General features: G+C 40.2%; 1 protein-coding gene across 2 annotated transcripts; it reads right to left on the bottom strand.

The window, feature by feature from the left end:
• Window positions 1-390: 390 nt before the first annotated feature.
• STK26 (serine/threonine kinase 26) lies at window positions 391-27,877 on the bottom strand. Of its 2 annotated transcripts, XM_065729388.1 has the most exons (12): window positions 27,653-27,877; window positions 27,444-27,557; window positions 12,807-13,037; window positions 8,419-8,475; window positions 6,822-6,930; window positions 6,576-6,733; window positions 4,948-5,133; window positions 4,179-4,327; window positions 3,542-3,635; window positions 3,046-3,108; window positions 2,821-2,957; window positions 391-2,312 (listed from the first exon to the last, which is right to left on the bottom strand). In XM_065729388.1, the coding sequence occupies exons 2-12, from the start codon at window positions 27,483-27,485 to the stop codon at window positions 2,288-2,290; spliced, it is 1,251 nt and encodes a 416-aa protein (XP_065585460.1). In that variant the 5' UTR covers window positions 27,486-27,557; window positions 27,653-27,877; the 3' UTR covers window positions 391-2,287. The 2 variants fall into 2 exon arrangements, with proteins under 2 accessions (XP_065585460.1, XP_065585461.1); XM_065729389.1 differs by lacking the exon at window positions 27,653-27,877 and having other exon boundaries at window positions 27,444-27,566.

The following is a 27,877-nucleotide window of genomic DNA, read 5'->3' as shown; positions in this document are numbered from 1 at the left end:
AGGAGCTGCCAGCTCCGGCATTGCACGCGGAGGGATCTACACTGAGATGGAGAAACAAGGACTTGGGGACTATTTTGGGACTCTTCCATTGGCCTGAGAGCACTGGGACACAGCACATCCTATGTGATGGCCAGCAACAGCAGAGGAACACAGCAAACAAGACAGCCCTTAACCACGGGACTTGTCCTGCACACCAAGAGAAGGAAAGCGTCCACTGAGCACATTTTACCAGTAAAAGGAAAACAAAGCACAGCAAAAACTACAGGGCATGGGGGGGTGATACAGAAGGTGTTCCCTGGGCACAGACAGCATGGGGGTGTGAGGGACCCCAAAGGTCCATCCACACCTCCAGCACAAACCTGGAACAGAACGCACGACAGAACAAGCTGGTGAAAGTTTACAGAACTTAAATATTTATTTTTAAACCATTTAAAACCCCCCAAAACATTGAAATAAGCTTCATCTATAAACAGATTTACAAGACTAACAACTACAGAAGCTAGAGGAGCACTACAATTTGTTTCTGTGATGCAGTTATTCTGTAAAGCTTCAGATCAACTGTATTTACAACTTCTGCTGCTTTTACATTTATAAAAATATTTATTTAATCCATAACATTATTGTTTTCAAAAACTATTTCCAGACTTTGTTTCTCAGATATAAATTCTAATCGAATTTCAGTTATATAGCAGATGAAAGTCTTAAACAGAAACACTTTTTTTAAAATTAAAACAAGGAATTAAAAGTAATTTCTTTTTTTTTTTATACAGTGTAGGCACCATTGAAAATAATTGTCCTTGGCATATCTAACCACCATCTCTCACAAGTGTCCTTTATATAAAAACGATGTAATGGCAACATTTGACTAAAAATGCAGTATTTACTTGCACACCATTACTTTTTTCAATATTTGGCAGATATATTTCAGATCCTTTAAAATGACTCTTGTGCAAAAACAAAAATGTGCAGGTCTGAACCATAAAATAAACACACCCAGCCTTTATCAAAAAATAAATTTACACCAACGGTTCCACAGCTAAGTACTGAAAAACAATCCCAGTTCAAAACTTCAGCATAATATACATACTGGGTTGAGAAAAGAAAAAAAGAAAACAAAACCAAAACAAAACAGAAGAGATTACCCACCTAGCAGTACCATAAATATATAACTGAAAGCAACTTTATAGTCTTACCTACTTTTTATGAAAAAAATCACTCCGTACTGCACAGTACTACCTTTTTGTGAAAGAATATCTATAACTCAGTTCTTTGCATATTAACTGGTAAATACGTATTTAAAATACACTTCCAGAAAATTATAAACAAATTATGTTGATGTACTGTAATGTATTTAAGAACAAAAACGTGTATAAATATCTTACAGGAGAAACAACACCACCACAAGGAACGCTGGTGTTACACTTATACCTGCTTGTGAGGTATGTATCATGCGACGCTCGGCTTCTCTGGCTCCCTTCCACCCAGGTATATATAGTCAGAGGAAAAAAGATTAAATTAAATTGGACTTCAGTTCTCGTCCATTATTGCCAAAAGCCCCACCCCCTCAACTGTATTGCTTTAATTTTCCTTCCATGATGACATTAAGATTGAATTAGTACTTGTTCTAGAAGGTAATACATATACTGTACATCAGGATATACCTGTTGCTACATATCACCTGCAAACTATGGACATATTGCTCTCAAATATATTTAATCATAGAGCTGCCTAAAATACTGTACCAATTTAGAATCATAGTAGATACTGTTGCAGGTTTGTTTCTCAGGGCACGATAACTATATGCTGGTTGAAGCAGGTGCTACAGCAATAACCTTGCCACTACGTCTTGAATACGCTCGTGAAAAAGCTATTTTCTCTGAAGCTCACTAGTGATTTACAAAAGTTTAACTCATGAATACAAAAAGCCTGTACATCCCTGTGCACAGAAACAAAACAGCATCAAAACATACCGTACTCGCACTTTCTATTAACTAAAGTAATGGTTATTTCTAAAAGCAAAACTGCACCTCAACTTTTATCCGATTAAACAGGTGAAACTACAATATTAAAAGTTGTTCTTTACAAAATAATTTCCTGAAAATATAAAACCATGTGCACTGCCACAAAATAGTTGAGTAGGCTCTTTCAAATCCTCAAATCACCATCAATATGTTGCAAAGATCCAAAAGGCACAAGGAGCTCATGAGCTAAGCACTGCCAAGCTTGAAGTAGTTTTGGTGGGTTTCACTGGGTCCATACGAAACAGCAGTCAATTGTGTGAAGTTTCTTAGGATGAGTCATTAACAGAAAATCTACAGATATGAAAAGGCAAGGAAGAGTTTTAATTATTATACTTCGGTGTGGCAAACAGCAAGTCATTATCTGTGCATCATTAAAGTGGTACATGCCTCCACCTCATCCTAACAGCTCAAAGGAAAGCAACAAGAAAATACACACCAGAAGAGACACTCAAGAAGACGTTCCCTAAAAAGATAATGGAAAAGGAGAGTCCTTAACTTACTTGCTGTATCTGTTTTAAGACAAAACCACAGGCTAAACTGAAGGAAACAAAAGTATGACAGCTACAGTAAAATTGCAGGGCCAAGAGACCAAGCAGAAAAAGTAACTGCTACTACTAGTCTTTGTTTTAATAAGCAGAAGTGTTCTGTGTGACTGGTGAAGCTAAAAGCTGAGCATGTAACACATCTTGCACTTAGCAAAAAACTGTACACAAATTTCCTTAATGCATGAAACGTTCAACTGGCTTTTCCCAAATGGAAGTGCTTCCTCCACCACACAGTGGATACAACAGTAACTTACTTCTGAAATTTCTCCATAAGTTTCTTCACCATCTTATCTGTGATCCCTGGACATGTTGCTTCTGCCATGTTGATGCTTTTTTCAAGTTCCTCAATTGCTTTCTTTCTGCTAGCATTATTTGTGTCCTGCTGTTTGAGCTGAGCAGCAAAGCAAAGGAGATAAAGCTTACACAGTTCATGAACAGTCAGACAATAATTTACAAACTTCTTTGAAAGGAAAACTTACCTCAGCAAAGACAGGAGTGATTATCATAGTTAAACAACTCAGGGTTTTAACAAGATCTTGATCCTAAAATTGACAAATAAGGATATCAGTATGTTCCTACGCAGCATACAAGCTGCATTTAACACATCAACATTTTACAGGTGCCTATGAGTTCAACACAGCCCCCACAGTGCACCTCAAAACAGGCTACAGGACATCAGCACACATTATGTGATGTGGTACAGGTGCCTGATGGCACGCCATATATTATGACAGTAATAGAGAGAGAAAATTGAACTGTATCAGAGCTCAAAATTCATATCTCCGTGAACAGATACTGATCTATTAATGTGATAAAGACTGACACAGTTAAAGGACGTATCACTAGGAAGCATTATCTGTTGAGGTACAGAAGGACTGCCAGTCCTTATGGGAAAAGGAACAATTACAAAGTTTTAACACTATCTTCCTTATGATGGCTACAAAACCATTCCTTAGAGGAACTCAGGCTACATACCGTCCCATTCTGCAGCTTCTTTGCATCCGGTTTCTTCCGAACTGTAGTAAAGCTCCACTCGGGATGAGAGTTGTTTTCTTTGTTACTTGACTCCCTGAAGAAAAAGGATACGATGTGCATAATACAAGTAATGCTAAGCAGCCATAGGTAACCCAAATACATAACAGATCTATAAAGATCTTTTCTATAGGCCTTAAAATAAGAAAAAAAACATGCATGTATTTACACTTCAGGAAACACTACCTCAGAGACCAAGCTGAAACACTATCAAAGCAAACAGAAGATGCTGCCTACCTCTAAGACTCTCCTTCTCCTATGGTATTCCACTTAAAACAGTTATCTGATATCCAGGAAACCCAAAGATGTGCAGAAGGTACACTGTCCTACCCACACTGTGCAAACTATATTGCCAATTATGATTCATTACTTTTTGAATAACCACTAGCCTCGAGAGTAGGAAACACACAACATTTAAGCAGAACTGAAAATGAGTTCAGAGGTTAAAAAAAGTTTAGAGAACAAGCACATAGGTTGACTTAAGCATTAGCTTGCAGCTTCAAATGAACAGTTTTCTTTAAAGAAGCCAATGCAAAACACAAAGCCAGATTAAGAGACTGAATTCTGAAAATTAACTTACGAATCGGAACCATCAGAATCACTTTCATCACTACTGTGCCCCTCTGCTTTCCATCTCTTAAACCTATCAATTAATTCTGTCAGATATGAAGTCTTCTTGGCATTTTTCATGATGAACTTGTGCTTCAGAAGTTCTTTTGCTGTAGGGCGCTGTGAAAGAAACAAAACACTGGAACATTTAACGTTATGTTAACATTTTGCAACTTTAAAAGTTAGCAGGGAAGATTTGGTACAACTGACTCCCAGACCTAATGCATACAGCATCAGGAAGCTAGAAGAAACAGGAAGTCAAGAAAGCCAGTAATCCACATTTACAAGCACTCTAAAAGAAGACCAAGTCACACAGCCTATATTGCTTACCCTTCTATGCTAGAAAGTACACACCCAGGAAAATGACTAATCAAATTTCTCCAATGCGTTTCCTTGTAAGCAGAATTCAGACAGAAAACAAAAGTCCTGTTAGGGAAGAGATTTAGGACTCCTCTGCTAGGTTTCTCTTCTGACATTATCCTAGGTTAGCATGCATTTTGAGAAGCTGCCTCTGCCATCAGTTCCTTCATCATTCCTCCTCCTGTTATTTTAAACAACAGAGGCTGGGCTGGAGAGGCAATTGTTAAAAAGCACTGTTACTATCTGCAGTCAAAATTAGTCTCGAATCATTTTAATCAACTTTGATGCACTATATCAGCAAACTACTTCATCAGCATGCTTTAAAATGGAGAAATAAACATATTTACACATACTACAAACATACACACTTATGTACTCACAAATGTTGGATCCTTATTCAGACACGCATCGATGAATTCTTTAAAAGGTTTACTGAATTCTCCTAATAAAGTTGGAGGATTGTTTTTTGGAATGAGAAACAGAACTCTCATCGGATGCATATCAGAGTTGGGTGGCTCCCCTTTGGCTAGTTCAATAGCAGTGATTCCCAATGACCAGATGTCAGCCTGAGAAATGGAAGAATTACTTTCAGTACAAAGTTGAATGCCATCACAACAAAGTATTTAGTAACTGAAACCTGCATCTATGTAACAGAATTAATTTTGGTCTCAGTAGATAATGCTCAAAGATTACTTTTTATGTCCAAAGGCTATTATTCCTGACAACATAAGCTATTTAATCAGTCTGTAATAACTATGACTAATTAATACAACAATGTTCTTGCACTGTTGCTTTCTTTCCTAGCAGTCTTATGAACTTAGCTAAGGAAACTATCACCAACTCTAGTCAGACCCAAAACAGCAAGTTAGAAGTTCCTGAAGAATCACGAAGTGATACTGATTTTACCTAAAAGATAAATTTCATTAATGTCTTATCAACTATGAAATCTTCTTCCAATTTAGAGATGTCTCCCAAGTGAAATATACATTCTTTGCACTATTTTTCAACAAGTTAGAAGAGCTATTAAAATCCCTATAAGGGTTTCTCATTAAAAACTGCCTAGGAACGATTTGACTACATGTGGCAAAAGCATAATCCAAAGCTGCCCATATAATGAAGTGTTAAAAGTTTCATCTCTACAATATTCCTCTCCTATTCACAAGAAGAACTCAAATGGCTGTATTTAATACTGCAGAATTAAACTAGCTCATTGTTACTGAAATATCATAACCAACAACTGCAGAATAGAAACCACTGTTCCCTGTCCATTCATCTGTACTGCTCTTGCAACAACACTGAGGAAACAAGGAAAGCAGGACATTAGGTTGATGGCAGAATATAAATGAAGGGGTGGAACAGCTGATACAGATGAATTATTTTAATTTGGATTGTCAACGTATTTTTAAAACAAGGTAGATGAGTATTACAGTTGTAATGCTGAAACCCTACACGTGAGAATTACAGCTGAACGTACAAATTCCTTACTATCATCCCTTATAGATAAACAAATTTCTTCAAGTCTGACTCTGGGAAAGACCTCTGTGGATTTTCAGAACATCTCAGATACTCAACAGGCTTTTTATTAAGGCCCACCGCAAGTACAGTTATAGACTTAGCATCTAAGAAAAACAGTACCGAAGTTACTTTGTACATACCAAGAGGTTTAGCTTTCTGGGTGCATGTAAACAGTGCAGAAAACCCAACGTCAGCAGTAAAATACACTGCCATTTCACTAACTCTATACTCTAGAACAGCTGGTGTGCATACACATGGAAGAAAGGGGATTATTCCCTCCTTATTTTCTTTTCTTTTTTTTAATCAGCAGTTTTGAAGCCTCAGAAAAAAAAAGCACAGCAAGGGGACACAGGTGGTGTCTGCTTTTCTAATGCTAGTTTAAAGTCTGTAATTTGAAATCAGCTTTTGCAGTATTGATAGAGTTAGACAGACAAAACCAAAGCCATTTCTGTTAGATCAGAAGAGACAGAAGAGAATCTACACTCATACTTACTTTGGAATCATATGCTGATTGCTGAATAACTTCAGGAGCCATCCAAAACGGAGTTCCAACAAAGGTATTCCTCTTAATTTGCGTGTCTGTCAACTGCCCAGCAACTCCAAAATCAGCAAGCTTAACATCACCTTGCTCTGATAACAAGACATTGGCAGCTGCCAAGGGGAAATAATACAACACCGAAGTCAGAATGCTGTTCTACTTACTTCTAAGGACTTAAAAAAAGATGTATTTTAGTTGAACCTTTTATATCCCTGTGAATCTTCTTCTCTGAGTGCAGGTAATCCAGACCTTTCAGGATTTCCTTTAGCATAGTAGCTATCTGGAACTCATCAAATGGGCCAGCACGAAGCTTTAGAGAAAACAAGCAGTAAAATAAATTTAGCCATACCTAATTACCACCCTATTATTGATTTAAGTAAATCTTACACTTGAAACATTTTTAATTTCAAAAGCTAACAGAATCCATAAAATGAAGATCAATAAAAATCAATTAAGTAGCTTAATATGCAGAAAGAAATCTGATAATACAATACATGCTCCCCTTAGCACACAACACACGAAGAGCTAGAACATTCCTATCCAGCACAGCAGACCCAATATTGCATTTAAAATGAATGTATTTTGAAATGAAGTTTCTTAATAAGTTGTTCCAATATTTTGGTTTCTATGCTTGCTTTTGCATTAAGAACACAATGCACAACAGTTGAAGCTGCTTGTGTGAAGTACAGGCTCTGCACATCAGAAAGCCATGTACATTAAACAGAATAATTAAGATATGCAATTCTACTATTTAAAAACATGAAAAACTCACAGCAAACAGTGAACAATAACCTCAGCTTTTTCACAACATTAAGTGAAGAAAATAAAAATTAAGTTGCCCTTTAGAAGGCTGAAACCTAAAATCACTGAACACTAATAAAAACCCCCACACTACTTCATTATTTTCTGACAATCCAAAAGACACTACACTAAGTGTTAAAGAACAAGCTACCTCATACCTTCCTTCTCCAAAGCCACAAACAATTACATGCTACTCATAATTCCTAGAATAAAGCTGATATGATGCAACTTCACAAAGTTGAAATAGACTTGTGAGGCTAAGCACACACACAGACCCTTGCACATAGAACCACTGGTAACAAATGTACAATTAACACCATTCTGCAATACTGAAGACACGATAATTCAGATCATACAGAGAAGCTGTTATATTATCTTGCAGGAAAGGGTGGGTCTCAAAGCTTTACAGCTGAGGTAGGGCTGTACTGAAAATATGGGGAAACCACATCCACATACAGTGAGCTGTGCTCTTGCACTGTCTAAGCTCTATCCTTCATGAATGCTCCACTATCTGAAATAAAAGGCACTTTCATGTTCAACCAAGATTTCTGAAAGCGGAAAACTAAACACCTTTTAACCAGTTAATTTTAACTGCACTCTGCAGTGACATACAACATTCATTCCTGAGACCCAGTCCTAATATTTTGTACGCGAGTGCAATGAATAACCTGGTGAGAGGCCCACAGAAAATACCCCCACTCTCCCACAAGTTCCTCCTCCTCCTCAATACGTGGCAAACAGTACTTCTATACTAAGAAAGAAAACTACCACATTACACTCAACCTCATACTTAGAAACAACTACTAGGAACAACAAATAGACAAGAAATACATCATCAACTCAATGCACTAAGATGTAACAGAACTACTGTACCAGTAACACTTTCTGAAGCATTACAGTGTAGTGCTGATGTAACCTTAACAGCCACCCCATTTCACTGAGAGGTGCACACCATCAAATAGAACTTACAATGCAAATAATCATATAATATACTTACAAGATCCAAAGCTGAGCCTCCACCCAAGTATTCCATTATTATCCATAGTTTTGTGCCCTATAGAAGAAATGGAAGATGTTAGGTACCATGAAAAAAATGAAAATGCACATCAATGGACTACCAGCCAACTATGAGAACACAGAGCCCCACGAATCACCAAGTTACAGCTCCTGGGAAGACCCAAACCCTACAGGAATGCTTGTGTTTCTGAAGTCTTTACATCACACATTCCAAACCAACCACTAAAATCAATGGTAAGAGCAACACATTTCCCTTAAGTTATATATTTCATCTTAGATTTCAGAGTTGTTTGTCTGTTTTGTTTTTAATTTTAAGCACTACTACTTCATTCCATGCTATTTGAAACTTTGCTCCTGTGAGTTACTGTGCTTTCTTCATTGAGATATCTCAGTGACAGTACTAGAATTCAAGTTCTTCCAGCAAGGATTTTCTAGATGCCGCTTTTGTGCTTCACGAGCAACTGCACAAAATCAGAAATGGAAAGATATGGTACAAGATCCAGAGTATGTTTCAAAACTGGGAACTTCTGCTACTTGCTTGCCAAAATCCCCTCACATTTCAGAGACAGAGACCTAGAATAGTAACCCATAGGTTAGTGCTCAAGAAATTACTGGAGTAAGAACACTTACTAGAAAAACACAGCTATTAGAAATACTAATATAGCCCAAGGACCACGCACACTTTCTAAGTAGTAAATATTTACTGGCACTCGTTCCTTATAGCAGAGCACAAGCTTACAGCAGAAGTCCTATTCAAAGCCACTTGCATTCTACATTGTACTCTGGCCTACCCTGTTTCCTGACTAGAGACAGAAATCTAAAGGAAACAACAAGCAAATAAAGGTGTAGTTTCTGGAAGTACCACATCCAATTCTGCTAACAAGGCATACTCTGTTAGATTTATACTAAATTTAAGAAACATGCCATTTATGAGACTCTATGCCAATGTTATGAGATCAGCAGGGAAGGGTTGGCTAATTTTAGCTGTTTTTATAAAGCTCAACTTTGTCAGTTGAGAAGACCTGCAAGGAGCTCCAGTTTAAGGCAAACATTGTGGTTACCAGACATGGTTGGAGCATTTGACTATTACTTGAAAACAGCATAAGGTGGAAATGAATAAGTACTGTGTTTCTGAAATAATGTCTCAAAGAAACTGCTGCTATCCAGCATAATCGGGTGTGGATACTTTCTAGCCAAGCATGTACAACCTTTTTCCTAGCTATTTTAGGTCAACCATGTATAAATAGACAATGTAGAACAAACAATATCTTCAGATGGCCTCAAAGCTTTGCTGCACTGAAGTGCTGTACAGTTTTGCTGGAATACACTGGATGTTACTGTAGGAATTTTCCATACTAAAATCTGAAAAGCTTCAGGCTTGTTTTAATTGCAAAATCAAAAGAAAAAGAAGAAAAGCCCAGGTGGCTTCAGCAGTTACAAGATAGATACTTAATTTCCTAGCCCAAAGGCTACATGGCACAAATAAGGAAAACCATCCATATGTTTTAGTCATCCAGGGATGAGCACTCCCCACGGGATCAGACAGCAAACACTGCTCACGTATTTTATCGAGCTTCACAAATTGCCATAACTAGAACATTCCAGAACTGGAGTAACTCTCAGTAACTTCAACCTTTCTCTTGGGCAGTAGGTAGTAATACTGACATTTTGACATGACAGCAGTGAAGATGACACTTCAGCACTCCAGCATATCCTACACTGCTACGTACTATCGTTTTGAAGGGTACTTTCCACGATCTATGTTTTATTTATTGAGATATGGTGTTAACTGCAATCAAAGTGCAACCCTGGATGACAAGTCAAATTTAGATGCTCACCCACCACAGACAGGAATGTCTACAAACATCTATATCAGGATTTAAGCTACCTTGCATCTACAAAAGATCAACAGCTGTAACCTTGCACAATTCCACACATAACAGTGGAAGTCTCTATAAAAGACAAAACCCTGTACCACCCAACACAAATGCATTCACAAAGGTACATTCTTTGACTACCTGTTTGTACATCACCTACCAATTCTTAGATCTTACAAGACATACAGATTTTAAAGCAGAAAAATAATAAAACTAGCACAGTTTTAAGATCTATTCAATGGTAAATGCCCATTCGAGCTCCAAAATTCAAGATACAAAGGTATCCCATGTCTCTGGGATTTGGGAATTTTGAACCTTTTTCTGTCACAATAATGGAAAATGAGCACCAGTTTCATCTCAATGCTAAGGAACTAGAGCTTATTTTGCATCAATAATGTCTTTAATTTCTACTAACAGACAAATAACACTACACTGTTAGGTAAAAATACTTAGGGGCAGCCTGTATTTTTAAAACCACATTCACAAGTCAAACATGCAACTTGTAGCTAAGGAGCAGCTAGGCTGCAGAATATAACAGTATCTTATATGGCATCAGCAGAGCTGACTAGGTTACAAATTAGTAAGTCAAGTAATTGAGATAAAGACGCTCTTCCTTCCTACTGCTCAGTTTCTGCTCAGCAGGAGGAGCACTGGGAAGAGCCTGTATGCTGCTGGTAAGTCACAGGGCCCCTGGGACTGGGTCACTTCATTCCTGTTAGTCACAATGCTGGCTCTGCATCCTGACATGCAAGAAACTAAGCATGCTGTAAAGCTGCAGAATATTTGAAACAGACTGCACAAAAAGAAAAAAAGACCTCATCTGAAGAACTTACAGTTAGAAAATCCTCACAGCTGACACATTTAATTTTTTCATCATAACTTTAATTATCAAGTGTGCTTTCTTACAAAGGAGAAGAGCTGAAGTTGACTAGGACTTGATGGCAGTAACACCTGCTCAAAGTTCATTGAAGCTGGTTACTATTAAACACTGAAATACACCTGTGCTCTTTTTGCGAGCATCTTTGACAGTATTTCTAAGAGCTACTTTCAATAATCTTTGTGTGTAAGACCAACAAGCCTATTTGATCACTGTTGACGTGATCTCAATACCAGTAATATCCATAGAGAGCTGCTATTACTCTCAGCAGCCCAGGACTCAGCTTTCTATGACATAAGATGTCTTAATTTTCAGGGTCTAGCTTCAAAGTTCTTTAACCTTTAATTATAAAGTCACTTGGTACAAAACTGTGCGTACTTTATTATTTTACAGACTTCTTCTGGAAACATGCAGAACGAAGTACTGAACAGCTGAACACTAAGGCTGACAGCCATTGTTAGAATTATAGCTAATAAAAATACAGTTGCTATAGCCTTTAACTTTTAAAAAGTAAAAACTAGACAGATAGTACTCTCCAAATACCTATTATGACCAAAATTAGAGTCAGCACAAAAGATTCTTTGGACACTTCTAACAAAGCCAATATACTCTTCTGCCCCAAGAAATCTCAAGGGGAAAGATCTAGTACTAGCAACCAAGGATAGATCTAACCTAAGGTACTAATTAGGCAGGGAAGAGCAAGCGATGCCATTAACTGCCATCCTAGTCTGGGATGAAAACCATTCCTGTGATGTTTTTTTTTCTTAAGGAAAGTTTCTAAGGGAAAGTAAACAAAATTTCACAAGCACCTCTTTAAACGTCACCCACAGAAGTTTACCCCAAAATATCAGAGGTATGAAAAGCAGGAGACCAGCATTAATCTTTCAGAATATATCAAAAATGGAAAGAATCCAAATAGCAGTAAGGAAGTTAAATGCAGAATTAACACACTGTCACATTTGCCAAGAATTTTTAAAGAGCAGAAAACTCAAACCAAGAGCTGGAAGTTGTATACAGCTATTCTGTCAGTGCTAGACATATAAATACACTTCTAATTTTTATTTCTGTAGGGTTCTGCATGTTGATTTGATGTTTATTTTTTTTGTTAAGCTTGTTTCTTAAATTATGCTTTAGAAAATACTTTAGAGTTACATAACCACTTTGTACTGTTGTCAGTTCTACTTTGTTTCAGGCCTACTATACTGCATAATTACAAACATCTCCACACTACACAGATTTCCTTCCATATTAAAGAAAGGCTTTACTTTTCTGTTAGTCTAGCTATGAAAGACTATTTTTCCTTCTTAAAAAAGGCACAAATTTGCACTACAGAAGCTGTGGGGAAAGAAAGAAGAGAGAACCACTTTCTCCATGTAATTTTATAAAAGCAATAGCAGTAGGAACCTTCTGTCACATCCATTCCTTTTGTAGCCATTTTGAAAATGCAAGCCTTAAGGAGCATGCACAGCAGAAGCAGCCGAACAAAGTGAACACCACTCAAAGAAAAAACAGTCAAGTTGGTATGATAACATTTCCTCAGTTTTACAACTGTTCCTTCACATCATTCAAAGCTGACACGTTGCTAGGAAATATCTGTGCAGTGCTATACGTTACCTTTAAATATGATCCATAGTATTTTGTTACATAAGGACTATCACACTGACTTAAAACTGTTATCTCTTGCTGTATATCTTCTATTTCATCTTCTGCTTCCTCGAGGTCTATGATTTTTATAGCAACCACTTGCTGTGTCCGATTATCAATTCCTTTAAAGACTTCACCAAAGGAGCCTTTCCCAATGCGTTCCAGTTTTGTGAATAATTCTTCTGGGTCCGCTCTATGATTCTAGAGAAAAAGTAAAAAAAAAAAAAGATATGAGCTATCTTAATTACTTCCAAGTTATTAGCCCTCATTACTTCCCAAGAAGCACATCACCCAGATTTATCATCATTAAAGGTCTCACATCAGATAAATTTATTTCCCGTACACTAAATTCTAATTCAGCTATTAGTTACAGAACATACATTATGCAATTATACCAACCCTAAACAAGTCTCACCAAGGAGAGCATCAGGTAAAAATCTCATCTCCCACACAACAACACTTTTAAAGGAAAGAATAGAGCTCTTCTTAATATTAATCACGTCTGCATGGTAATTTGGATGTCTATGGAATGCAATTACTGGCACAGCAGTCCTAACATCATTACCCAAGCAAATAAGGCTGGGCTCTCCTACAAGGCCAACAGCCTTGGGCAAACAAAGCTCCACTTCAAGTAACACCACACAGTTTGCTGCAAGAGGACTGCAGCACCTGGAGCCCACCAGCAGAATCCTCCATCCAGCACACTGAGCTTCTGAGATCTGTTAAGATGGTGCACGTGTAGGGCAGCAAAAGGGACAATCAAAGGAATATGGATGCAGAAATGAAAGTGAAGCACTGGCCAGAACTAGCTGATATCACCCAAGCATGTTTTAGAAGGAAGAACACCTCATGAGACAGTATAGCACTCCTGAGGACACCCTGAGGACACCTGGTTTACTCTGAAGGTTTACTGCTCTAAGGTCAGCACTGACATCATGCAAAGATCTTAACACTTTCAGGCAGAGAGGGAGGAGGAGGGGAAGGAAGGAAGGAAATTCTTATTTTTCTTTCAAGATATAGCATATTCTATAGCTGGTGATGGATATGGATGACTTGAACTATACTTTAAGAACACAAAACTGTAGAGCATAGGAAATTTGCAGAAAGGTGAATTTAAGAGGTAAAGCAGATGTGTTAACAGAACAGCCCATGCTTTGCAGAAGCAAGTTAAATACATTACCCAAAAACACAAGAGGATTTTGAGAAAGATTACCTCCTAACATTTGCAGCAAAGCTGCTGCTTATTCGCTAAGAAAGAGAATCCTCTGCCCAAAGGCCCTCTGATTCTGATGCTCGATGTCTCTCCCACATCCCCAAATGTCATGCTTATTGAGCAGATCAACTGAACTGTCATGACAGAAGCAACAGCTTTGGCAAAAGAAGACACTATACATCTGCTGCATGGATTACCTTGCACAACAGAGTACTCTAGTACCAATGTGAAACTCCACAGAACGTCTTTACACCATCATCTTGAACACAGATGCAAAAATCTTCGCTGGAAAAACAAAAATATTGCTCCTTTTTGACTGGAGTAAAGCAGCTCTCTCATTTCCTTATCAGCCCTTTATTGTTCCCTTCCTTCTATCAGAATCGGAATTTATTCCACAATATGGTGAGATGAATCAGGGAGCAGATTTAGCTAAGAGTTAACCATATGATTTGTCAAGTTTATTTTCAGAGGAATCAATTCACTGCTCATATATAACAAGCTCCCATTTGTGCTATCACAAGATGAGGGAACATTAAGTAGTATGGCAGATTTGTGCTGCTAGTTGAATTTTTAGATTCTGCAAATACATGAGACATGCTGATGTTCCAGGGCAGTACATTAAAGAAGAATCAGGAATTTCTCTTATGTACAAAGAGCTCTTTACTACTCTGATCCATTAAAAAACAAACAGAAAAACCACACATGCAATACACCTTCAGAGAAATAAGGACACATAAAGATGGTTTTTTCCATATATTACTAGATCTACGGAAGGACTTAAAGATAAGGAAACACACCAACAAAGCAAGTGAATGATGAGAACTATCTTGAGCTGAAACCTGGGATAATTATATGGTAATAAATACAGAGGGAAGGAAAGTGACTGCAGGCCTCACAACTATTACATGGTTAGCAAGCTAACTTGTTCCTGAGCTATAGTGTCAGTTGCATTAAGAATAATTAATGAGTAGTTCTTTATTTACATAAAAATTGACATGAAAAGGTAAAGCGAGGATCGGTAAACCCTAAAACAGACATCTTCACAAATACTAGCTCTGTTTTGAGACTCTTCAGGGCCTGTGACTCCCATTCACATTACCTGGTACCCATTATTGCTAGATTTGATACAAAACCTGTTAAAACACACAGATAAAAGAAAAGCAATCTGCACCTAGACACAGTCACTGATCCAACCTGCACAAGAGTCTGATGAACTGAAAGAGCAGCTCTTAAGGTTTCTCCCCAAGCAAAATCCAAGCAGAAAATTCCTCTGGGCTCCTCAGCAGAAACACACACCACTCCACCCTATCCACCCACTTAACAGTCAGCAACACAAGACAGGCCTCAACTCTCGCCCCCAAGCTACTTCAGGTGAATCAGAGCTTCTAAGGCTATTTTAACCTCCAGCAACTCCTAATGCCATCATGTGAGAGTGCTGCAGTATAGGGAGAGATCTGGCATGGCTGGATATCCCGACACAGAACACTATGTACACCCATGGGAGAGAACGGAACAAAGGCACATCAGGGGTGACCAAATGGTGAGGAACTGCTAAAGGAAAAAGGCAGATCTTTATTCTGAGCAAATCCTTTTCATGTGAGCAAAGTCAGCTTCACGGAATAGGAAGGAGGTTTAGAAGCTTCTGAAGTTGCCCATGTGAGTAACTGCACATTGCTTTTTTAATTGGTTTCTATGGAGAGTCAGGCCTGTTGGGCAACAGATGGTATCAATATAATAGGCAGCGTATGGACTCCATCACCTCAGATAAGGTAATACCTGGAAGTGGACAAATCAATAATGCTTGGCTCCTCTAACCTCTAAGCCTGCTCCCACAGGCAGAAGCAGCAACAAATACGACATGCACAGGCATATACACATGCCAGCTTCAATCCCAGCATGAGTAACCAGTATCAGCATGACAACACAAGCCCTCTGCATAGCTCGGGAAGTCCACCATTTCAGCAGCACAGCACAACTACACAGCCTACACTAGTGCTTAACAAAACCTCTCCCATCCATCTTCCCAGCTACGTGTCATCACTGTCTGAGTTCAAATCTACACAGTCATACTGGAATTTGGCTAGGAGGGGACCTCAAGAAGTCCCACTGTTCAGGCTGCTGTTCACAGTCCCCAGATAGAAACCTCTAGAGCCCCACGACTTCTGCCAGCAAACCCACAAAAGCTGCCACCAAGCGCTCTGCCAATATGGCTTACGTAAGCATTTTCTTTTTAATGAGCACAGCAAGACAGCAGTGTCCTGGCTAGATCCAGCTACAGGACTGGCTGGCTGACTCACCTTCCTATCTCTGACCCTTTCATATACCTGTTCTCCAAACTCTGCGTTCTTCCTTTGAAACAGAAGTAAAGCATGCTGGATATCTAACACCCAAGACTATACAGACTTCTGATGATATGCATCAAATTATGGTAAGTTATTTAGTAATTAAGCTGTATTACAATACTGAAATACACACGAAAAGCAGGTAGAAAAGAATAATCTCTGCATAATATCTTATTCAAGACCTACATTTCACAGAACTGAGTCTTCTTGTACTCAGTACCCTTTAATGAAATTCATTAACGAACCTTCTAACAAATGGATGAAAAACAGAAGTTGCAAAGCATCTTAGATGCAACCCATTAACTTAGTTTCTGTCCAGCTAATTCAGAACCAGATCCTCTAGGTGTCCCAGAGCAAATAACAGCAGACACATCGGATTCCTTCTAAGCAGTCCAACAGTGTGAAAACACTATTATCTCAGAAGCATTTCTAAAACCCGAATCAGAATCGCTGTAATGTTATGTGGATGCTCAAGCATTTCACCAGGTTTATCTGGAACAGAAGTTCCCTTAGACTTGTAGGAGTGTTAAGTCACCTACACTGGGAGACTTCACTCAAATACAGTTAAAAAGCGTTACATAAAACAAAGTAATAAGCTCAGAGGATTTAATAAGACAGAAGACTAGAGTGTCTACTGTCAGGTTTTCCAGGTAGCCCATTCACTGGGGCCCTAACATGTAGTGGCATCTTTGACAGTCATTAGAATTACTGGGTAATTGCAAACAATTCAAACAATCTCTGGAGTAAAAGTCTGACCTTTCTAAGTCTGTTACAAGTCAAGGGTGAAACGTAAAGAGCCATCTTACAGAAAGCTTCTGGAGAAGACTGGTAGGGCACAACCATAAACAACAACAAAACTTACTGATTTGATGTGGAGCCCCACAATTATATCAGCACTGAAATACCAGGTCAAGAACACATGCCAGCCTTGCTGCTGAAGCCAGTGTGTACTGCACCATTTCTCTCAAGTCCCAGTAGCTGAATTATATCTGACAATAAAATAAGCTAGGCATCGTAACAGCTATTTTGCCATTAACAGTAAAATCTCCAAGATATTCATTGCATTCTTAAGACAATAGGATAAGAGACAGTTGAAAGCTAATAATATGATACTAAAAATCAAGACACTCCATCAATTCTCAGCATTTACCTCTAACAAAGTACTGTATCTGGGTAGAGCATATTGAAATCATAGGTAACCAACTTGTTCACAGATATTATCTGTCCTCAGAGAATAAGTTACCTGTAAGTTTCTGTTCTACTTAGATGCAAAAGATGATTGAAAATATGTGGGAATAGACTGGGGAAACCAACAAGGTTATGGGATTTTTAACTAATGTCTCACTCAGCAGAAATGCCAAAACATCTTAATTGAATTTCTTTCCATACATTGTCTGCCTGCAGCTGCAGAGATTACTAAGCTCTAAGCCACACACATCCTATTATCTATCTCTATATATTCACATATTTAATGTATGTCCATATTTTACCTGCACAGGCAACATTTTACGTCTTCATGTACTAAAGCCACAACAGGTATAGAAAGACTTTAACTCCTAGAGCTCTTCCTCACCCACGTATTTTCCCTTAAATGCCTATTACAATTTAATTTATTCGTGTGCTGCCACAGGCTTGTATACACAGAATATCAAAGTAGTTTGAAGTCACTGAAAGCACGGGTGCAAATCCATTATTACTCATAAAGAATCAGAAAAAAAAAACCACCTGTAGACATTCACAATAAGGGGGGAACCTGCAAATGTTTCTTCCTCCATCTTGTATGCACTCTGGCTTCTCAGTGAGCTTTGTAGGGAGTCCAACTCTGATGTCTCCCTGCCATCCTTTCCAGGACTCCAACATCAAGATAACAGACACGTCATTATACTTTCCAGAACTGTATAATTACTGAAGTAGAAAGTGACTTCAAAATTAAGTTTATTGTTAAGTATCAAATCTTTACGCTACAGGGAGCAAGAACTAGACCTGACCTCAGTTACACCCTTTATGAAGCACCTCCTTTATCTCAAGGCCAAGACTCACTGCCACGTTTAGTAAGAACCTGAAAACATTAGTGTGAAGCAAAAGCAAAACAAACAAACCCACAGGACTGTGTTTCCATCACCTTGGCTATAAGGCCAGCTGCTTGACAATTCTTATCACTATCAGCTTTAAACACCAGCTTTCCTTCTCGCCCGTTCTCAGATTTTTAAAGGAAGAATCATTTTCATTCTCCAACAATCTGACCTCAATTGCATATTGTGCTAACAAAGGAAACAACCCAACTAACTTCCTATATTCTTAGCTATTCTCCCACTTCAGTAGCACAGCATGAAGCAGCTCAGGGAACAGGGTAAATAAGCAAGAGCCAAGAGGAACAGCACATCTACTCCAGATGAGCTCTTTGACTCTGGTAATTATAAATCCACCCCAGTTGTTTACATAGAGCATTCTGCATAGAGGAAAAAGGCAAAAAGGAAGTCTTCATGCCAGAGAACTTTTATGTAACTGGATATCCTTACAGTTTAAAGGGAGTCCCAATTAACTTTCATTCAACATAAAAATACCTTTTAAGCATACGGTATCATTTAAAAACAAAAATCCTCAAACCACCGCATAACAATGCCTGACCTTCATTTGTTTTCATCTGAGAGGAGCATGGCCTAGCAAGGTGTAGGAGGGCCACAAATTATATGACCAGATCTTCACTGTAATTTGAAAGAAAAAGGCTCAAATGACAACACTATAGCCAGGATGCCTGAGTGTGCTCTGATGCAGGCAGAAGTCAGAATTCAACAGATTCCTGGATCACCAAGTGTTCAAATTCCATTCTGTATTTATTATGGGGTTCAACGAGTTGCTCTTTCCAAACAAATTTAATCTCCTTTGTTGAACAGAGCAGGACAAATGACTGCTGAACGGATAATTAACCCACCTCCACGAACTGCCTGTACATCAGAATTAGAAGATAGAAGACAACTCCAGTTTCTCACCAGAAAAGAGTACTTGCACTCTTCCTATCCTATGAACTGCTTTGAAAAACCTAATCTGCAGAGAGATTACAAAAGCCATGCCTAATGGAACACGGAAAAACACCCATTTACGGGCTGCAGCCTGCTTGCAGCATGTGCCCTCCCTTTCAGCCACAGCCTGCTTATCAGGACACAAACAATTTTTTTCCATTTTTGCCACACCCATTTAAAGGAACAACTACGTCACGTCTCTACCAGCAATAAATTATATCATTCTGGCATTTGCACTATTTTTATAATACAGGAGGTTTAGCACCTGCAACTAAATTGCAACTGCTACACAAACTTCAAAGGCCTCCTTGCTGCTCCACCATAAAAGACATTTGAGCATTCATCCTGTGCAAGTTCAGACATGATACACAGATTTCACTCCTGTAAATAAGATTAAATTCAAGCTATAATCCAGATAGAACATAACAAACAACAAAACCCAGCTTTTTAAACCTCCTGGTTCATGAACTAGAAAGCAGCAACAAAGCATATGCTATGCTAAACACAGAGAAGTATCCTTGCTAAATCTCTCTACTGAAATCACTACTTCTTTTCAGGCTAAACAAAATTAAAACATGACAAAAAAAAAAAAAGCCCTGGCTGGAAAAGGGTAGATCTAGAAACTGCATGGGTATAAAAAGCAAGGCAATAACTTTATTTCACTGAGATATCTCTCCAGAAATAAACACCACCTGCAATAAACCCAAAATGGGAATCCACGCTTAGGGGACATTACACCATTCCTTTAGTTGTGGAAGGGACCCTTTGGAGAAACATGGCAGATTTCTAGAATCTGGGATTCCTGTCTCTCTTCAAGGCCTCCTCTTCAATACTGGCCCTTGATCCTATCAGTCACAGTGGATCTGAAGCTACAAGAAGCACGTGATGATAATCCAGAAATAAAACCCCAGAAAGCTACAAAGGAAGCAAGAAACCTTCCCCACCAAGAACCAACCTGGCCATTTCAAGGAACTCCTTTCTTCCAATTCTGCAGCTCACTCATAGCATAGCAAAGTAACTCATTACATAAAACACAAAGGGAGGGGGGGTAGAGGAGGAAGAGAAGCACCTTAAAAAAAAGTAATAATCAGATTCCTCTTGCCAACTAGGCTGGAATAAAGCTGAGCAGGAATGTAAAAGCGTTCTCACTGTGAGAGGTTGCCAGATAACACCTTCCCAGGTGAGAGATCTACGGCAGCGATCTCTGCCAGCCTGCCCCACCACACCCAGCCTCTGCCCAGCAGGAGCCTTCTGCCCACGTTGGCACTGTAGCTGTGTGGGTTACCTTGCCCCTCCATGTTTCTCTTCACACTTCCAGGTTGATTTATGTCTGTGGAAATCCAACCTTTTTTGCTCGGCATGTTACGACACTAATATTCATTCCAAGGTGAATGGGTTTTTCAGTATTTTTTCAGCTCCCAATACAGAAGCCTGCACCAAAATACAGCTTGACATGTAGCAAAGCATATTTACTATCTGTAAATACCCTCTGATAGTCCTCTCTCCCCTTCAAGTCAGCATTATTCCAGTATTTAGGCCAGATACCCAGTTGAAAGAAAAGTCTGAAAAAGGCAGACAAGGTGAGGAAATACAAACACGGAGGGAACAGATGGCTCGTGGCTCCTGGTCCATGAAACCAGAGATGTCACCCTGGGCTCTCAACATTCCCACAGCTCAGGTGTGAAACCTGTAGTTAACCGACAGTTCCCATTCATCAGTGCATCCAGAACTCACTCAGACCCGAAATACATAATTCCACAAGGTTTTCCCAGATGCACTGCCTCAACCAAGGCCATTCAAACCCAAATGTTTGGCAACACAAACCTTGCTTCACACTTCTAACACTCACCTATGAAAAGAAGCTTTGAAGAACTGTAATCAAGAAAGAGCTAAGCTGAAATTCCTTCCCGATCTAAGCTGAAATTCCTTCCCGATCTACAGACCTAAACTACACAGTATATACAGTGTATCTCTGCAAGACCACAGGCACAAGATGAAAGGAAGAACAAGACCAGCAAGATACTGTTACCTCGTCAGACTCTTTATTCATAACTTCACTGAGTTCTTTCTGTCCTATTTACTCAGACAGCAGTCCCTCTGGCAGAATGGTTTTCAGTGAGTATCACCAGATGGGCACCTTTCTCACGAGATTTAAGTTTCTCCTTCAGAACTAAGGATTGTGTTCAGTGATCCTCATCTAATCAGCAGAACAGACTTCTACAAGAACTGCTGAAATAATGGATTTAAAGAACAAATGACAGCTCTTTAAATAGTTTCAGAAGATCAAGAAACCTGGTGAGACAGGTGAGAAGGAATCTGATTGTCAGTGATTGTTATAAGCTGGAAAGAAATAGCAGGACTTGCATCAGTGGCTCCTGACTCGACAGATACTCTGCCAACAGTTTATTCCTGCAGAGAGCAAACAGATAGCCACTAATTACAGCACACCAGAAAAGTATTTGTTACAGAAGAGTTTCAAAGCTAACCTCGTACTGTTTATCCCCTAATCAGTCTTGTTCCCCTGCCCTCCAAAAAAACCAAAAACATCCCTAACACTTCAAGTGCCTGTCAGTTATTAAACTCAGCTTGCTTTTCAACCTTTCAAACCATCCCTTAGCACTTCTCTCAGTTATTGACCACCTCTGAAATCTGAAGCTGACCACCAAAGATCAAACAGGTGACACAGTCACCAACAGGTTTAAAATTCATCCTTTCCACTTTTGGGGGAAGACTGAAAACCACCTTTTCAGGGCTCTGAAAGCAACGAAATGAGCATAACGTGCTCGCCCACCTGTATTGAGATGTTTCATAGGCCTCACACTACAAATACTACTGCAGAGGCACATTTCATCATGTGCTCTTAATGGTGTGCCACAAAGCTACCGCAGATCTCTGAGAGCAGTGGGCACTGCAACAAGCTCTGCAGGGCACTGGTCACAGGGCTTCACTTTCAGGCAGGTCTGTGGGAAGCACACAGCATGGAGCTGGAAGATTCCTGTGGGTCCCTTCCAACCCAGGATACCCTATGATGGAAGGAAACAGTCCTCCCCTCAAAACAAGCATCTAAATAGGATTTTTGTTCAATTTTTTGAACAACAAATTGCAACCTGTCACTGAGCTGCTACTTGGTATATTTCCTGCTTTCCCTCTAAAGGAAAAAAAAAAGAAACAGCAAAAAATGTTCATCAGGACTGGTAAAAGCATGACAACAAGACACTGGAGCTCACAAAACAGCCAGCGTGAATCTTTTCAGTGTTTAATTCAATAAAATAACCTCTACAGAATAACAATTATGTGTATATTTAAAGCTAAACATCTGGTTCTAGGCATATTTTTTCAAAAAACCTTTTGAGGGAAATTATTCTCTGCTCAAAAGTGATAGTATCAGATGGTGCAGAAGAGCAAAGCAATTAAGGTGAGAAGAGTGGAGTATGGACCACGTATTCCCTGCAGCTTCAGCAGATTTGCTGAATTCCAGGTCAGTGCACTTTACAAGTGTATAAAACTGTAAAATCTGCACCAAAAAAGTTACCAGTAAAGACTGCTGTAGATTTTCTTCTTTTCAGACTGATAAAAGTGTCTGGTGAATTCCAGCTGGTTATACCTACATAGCTTTTATGTAGCAAACACTTCCCAAATTTTGCTCTATCCTCCCCTGATGATACTAAGCCAATACAAGTATGACTGAGCTCTGCTTTTCTTTTTCATCAGAATAACTTGCCAAAGTGCATGAGATGGAAGAACTAAGCTAAGCTAATGAAGCCTGAGCTGAGTTAGCAGACTGCTATTAGGTATGATACAGCTTGTACATCAAGCACAACAAGGCAAACAACTACAGTGTTAAATTCCACAGATGTTTTAATGTGAATCTACTTGAAGAAGCAAACAGGCACGTTCTTCCTATGTTCTAAAATGCTGTCTTCCTGCAGCCTGATTGTACTGTGGCTTGAAGCACAAATACCTTAGTCCAGTTTCAGTTCCTTGCCAAAACTGCCAAAACCCTCGAGCCCATTCCAGCTCAATCACAAGGAAACCCACTTTTGAAGGCACTGTGGAAGTCCCACGGGGTCCTGCAAGTGCTGGACTTCCCAGTTTCCTCTAGTTAAGTCATGTTTCTAAATAATAGAAGTGTAAAGTCTTCACAAACTCACTGCAGAACTATCTGGGTGCAACTCAGTTCTGAGGTCAGTAGTACATCAACAGATCCTTGAACAGATATTTCCTCAAAGGTTCAAGTTCCTCTAATGTACACCCTCCAAACATTTAGGTATCTGACAGTAACAAACCATCTGCTCTTAACTAAGAGACACTCCTGTAACTACAATGAATAAGGCTTACTAGTCTGGAGGTGTGTCAGGTTTCTATCTTTCAGCACCACACAAAGAGCCCGCTTCTACAAAGGCACCAGTTTATCTATTTATTTTTTAAATCTCAGTCCAACGCTTCCAGATCTAAAAGTGATTTCTCTTTTCATCTCCCTATACCCATTCAGTAACTAGATGTTAACTGATCTCCCTCAGAGCATCCTGCAGAGAGAGGCTCTCCAGCTGGCAGGCTGTGCACTGAGCAGTGCCTTACAGCTGGTCTGTTCACTGGCAGCACAGAGAGCAAAGCTCACCTTCACATTCAAGTTTGTACGTAATCAAGCAGTCCTTCAATTGTGAATCAGAGTACACCAGCTGACAGGTCACGTGCTTCTGGCTGCTCTGTTTTTAGAGGAAATTACACTTTTTATTGCAGGACAGTCTGGATGCCAGTAAAAGCAGATAGGGGCTAACTAACCTTTGTGGCTACACTCAAGACTACTGCCACACAGCATCAGGATATACCAATAAAGCCTCAAGAAAAACAAAAAGTTAAAGAATATATAATTATATGAGTAGAATAGCAGAGGTATAGAAATACAAAGCCACAAATTGGGTTCCTGAAACACACATACTAACAAGGAACACAACTGAGAACAGAATCAATGCAGACATGAGTTAATTACTATTTCAGACTTGGATTTTGCACAACAAATTGGAATAGGAAAAGTTTACAAGTTGAAAAGTGTACCAGTTTAAATAGAGAACTTATTACTCATGTGAAGTTCCACTGCTGAAATCTACAGGCCAGTCTGGAAATTCAGGATGCTGATAGCAAAGCTTCCTCACCACACACCTTCAAAAAACTGTCACTCATTTGTACTAACGAACGTTGGAATAATGCATAAGATGCTGTCGGTAACATAAGCTCATGAGAAGACGGATCAGTCCGAACTGACTGACATACTTCACATTTTCTGATAATCTGAAACAAACACAACCCTTTGAACTATGCACGCTACCAGCTGGGCAGGAGAAAAGCAGTAGTGTAGGGCTGCTATGGATGGATCCAACACCTTCACTGCAGCCCTGGTAGTGTCCCTATTTTAAGGGCAGACTCTAGGTTGGTTAAAACATACACGTAGGCTCTGACACCTCTCTTGCATGCCATATCTAGAAATGCTCTGAGTTCAACTTAATTCCTTCAAGACATTGTCAGTCAATGTGCTTCTCACTCTGAGATCTCAGAGCATTCCAGACTAAATATTACTTTGAATATTTTAATCCATTAGAAAAACGATTAAAAAAGTTACAAAAGCATCACTGATTAAGAGCTCTGACCTGACTCATAAACTCATCGAGGACTTTGAGCAACTAAACAGGTTTAGAAGTTTGACTGCTGGATATCTTCACATCATATAGCTGGTGCAAACTGAGCCTTTCCAAGTGACAGGATGGGAAAAAAAATGTCTTTAGGAAATCATTTGCACAGGCACAAATTGCTGGGTATAACAGCTGGTTTTGTCAGGGACACGAGACAGGTTAAACAGAATGTAACCACTAAACAAACACATAATTCTGCAACTATTCATAAGGGAGCAGATAATACTACCTCTGGGTCCCTCATTGTTGTCATACTACTCAAAGGCAGAGTTCAAGTTGACCAAAACAACTCAATGGGACTTTCAGTATTTTTTTTTAGTGTCTGGATTTAGAACATGTGTATGTATATATATTTAAAGCTGTCTTAAAACAGAAGAGTTTTTGTAATGCTTCGGTGATAAACTGGCATAGTCTTTCAGGAGTTTGATTCTTTTGTTTGGTTGGGATGGAAATCATGGGATAACATTATTGAAGGATTCATACCTGTAACGTTCCCTGACAAATTCTCTTTTCAGCTATTACATTCAGTAAAACACTTCCCTCAACACAGGCTACAAATAAGAAGGTTGACATTATATGCACTTTCACACAGCGCTAGTTTTAATATAACTATTAAATCTTCCTCCTTCACCAGTCTGTTTATTCCTTCTTCAATTGCCATGCATTTATTGTAACACTGAGCAGATGCAGGGATGCTTTTGTAATCACTTGGATGATCCTGAATGAATAGCTCAAATAGGAGACAAAAAAAAAAACAACTTTATACTTCAGCCTACCACTCTGCCAGAGGATTTCTTGTTTGCTTTACTAAACTGTATTACAGCTCCTCTTAAGGAACAGCAAGGAGAGTAATTTTATGCCAAGTCCAATTCCTTTGTGTTCTGAGATTGTCAGGACTTGAGTAATAGCATTCACCAAAAGTCATCACGAGGAGATAATTCTTAGTTCTACACAGATGTACATATCTAAAAATTAAAAAATAGAGAAAAATGTTTTAACCATGCATCTATATGTTAAGAGATGTGGGTTAAAGTAACAACAACTAGAGGAACTATTATATAAATGTTACTGGTTTAACAACAGAAATCGGGACCTCAAATAATTTCAAGGTCCTTTTGTGGTGGTAAGATAAACATGGAAAATAGGACAGCAATAGATCAAGTAGAAATGATGTTGTCAGGAGTTGATAAATTTGGAAGGCTTCTATTTCAAAATCCAAACATGAAAACATCAACAGAAGACAGGATGGAAAGTATGGTTTGTCATCTTATACCAACAGAAAGTCAGCGGATGACCAAAGTTGAACTGATTTCAGAAGTTACTAGAAATGAAAAAGGTAAACCAAACCTCAGCATTGCAACCAATGCAAATTAGTACAGAAGTGGTCTTCATACATCACTTCTACACTCTAAAAAATGTGGAAGATACCTGACCATGAGAAATTTTAACTTTCTGTTCTGAAACCTCCTGAACTCTTAACTGTGTACCTCACTTATATGTATCATAAAGGCTTCTCTGTTATGGGAACTGAAAAAAAAAAAAAAAAAAAAAAAAAAAAAATCAACCAAAAAAACCCTCAGCTATCAGGCAGGTATGGCTCTGCCAAAAGCTGAGGGAAAGCCAAAAACGCTGACAGAGCTGCCAGCCTCTGACAGGCAGAAAACAGCACTGAAATGAGCTCAGCTTTCTGTTTGATACAGATTTCTGCCCAAACTCATATGAGGCTGCCCAGCAGAATAAGAACGAAGAGTCAGAGGTATTCCAGCCCCCCTCTGAAAAAATCAGTTACACACTGCTCGTTTGTTTGCTTAAAGGAGTTCCACAAACACACGAAGGACACCGGGTCCCGCTCCCAGCCCAAGAGAGGTGGCATTTTCTGATAGACGACGGCTCCCAACGACACGCAGCACCAACACCGGCCCTCCCTCACACCTTTCCCCGAGCACAGGACCCTTCCTGCAGGCAGAGCACCACGGCTCCGCGCCGGCGCTGGGAAGCCCTGCGGGGCTCTTCTGTCACTTCCAGCGCACCCCGCGACGGACCGCGCTTCGCCTTTCAATTCCAGAAGCGTTTCCACACTCCGGAACGCGGCCCAACCTCGAACAAAGCGCGGAAGGGCGCGCAGCCCCGTGCCGGCCGCAGGTACGCGGCTCCTCCGCTAGCTCCGCAACGCCGGGGCCGCGGCCCGCGCTCTCCCCCGCGGCCGAGCGAGGCCTCCCCGCGTCCAGGCCGCCCCGCTCCGCCCTCCCCCGGACCCGGCGCCCCAACGGCGGCCTCCGTGCGTCGCCGCTTCCGGAGCCGTCCCCGCGGCCTCCATTTTGGGCCCGGCGCGGCTCGGAGCTCACCTGCATGCCGGGCACTTGCACCGCCACGGGCGAGTGGGCCATGGCGCGGGCTGCGGCGGCCGGGCGCCGCTCCCTCCTCTCGGCCTCCCTTCTGCTGCTGGGCGGCGGCGGGGCCTGGAAGGACAAAGCGGCGGGGAGCGGCTCCAGCGCGGGCCGCGCTCCCTCCTTCCCTCCCCGCGCGGCCCCGCCCGCCGCCGCCGCCGACTCACCTCGCTGGGGCCGCGGGGCCGAGCTGCGCGACGCGGGCGGGAAGGGGTCCCCTAGCGCCGCTCTGCCATGCCCGCCGGGCTCCCCGCGGCGGCCCTGCCCATGCCCCGCTTCCCGCTCCCGAAGCGGGGACGGCGGCTGCTCGGTGACCCCCGGGTGGCGGCTCTCTGCTCAGAGCGCCATGTCGGGGCCCGGGCTGCAGGAGGAGGAGGAGGAGGAGGAGGCGG

This window comes from Cyrtonyx montezumae, unplaced genomic scaffold (assembly GCF_038088225.1).
Source record: "Cyrtonyx montezumae isolate F1298 unplaced genomic scaffold, pur_monq_1.0 scaffold_11, whole genome shotgun sequence".
NCBI classification, from domain to species: domain Eukaryota; kingdom Metazoa; phylum Chordata; class Aves; order Galliformes; family Odontophoridae; genus Cyrtonyx; species Cyrtonyx montezumae.
The sequence above is the reverse complement of the archived record's forward strand: the minus strand, read 5'-3'. Positions and strand labels throughout refer to the sequence as shown.

Excerpts from the sequence above, each read along its gene's own strand:
- STK26 (XM_065729388.1), bottom strand. The coding sequence starts at position 27,485 with ATGGCCCACTCGCCCGTGGCGGTGCAAGTGCCCGGCATGCAG. Across the intron at positions 13,038-27,443 it reads TGCAAGTGCCCGGCATGCAG|AATCATAGAGCGGACCCAGA; the intron begins GTGAGCTCCGAG and ends CTTTTTCTCTAG. Across the intron at positions 3,636-4,178 it reads GATTCTGATGGTTCCGATTC|GGAGTCAAGTAACAAAGAAA; the intron begins GTAAGTTAATTT and ends CTTTTTCTTCAG.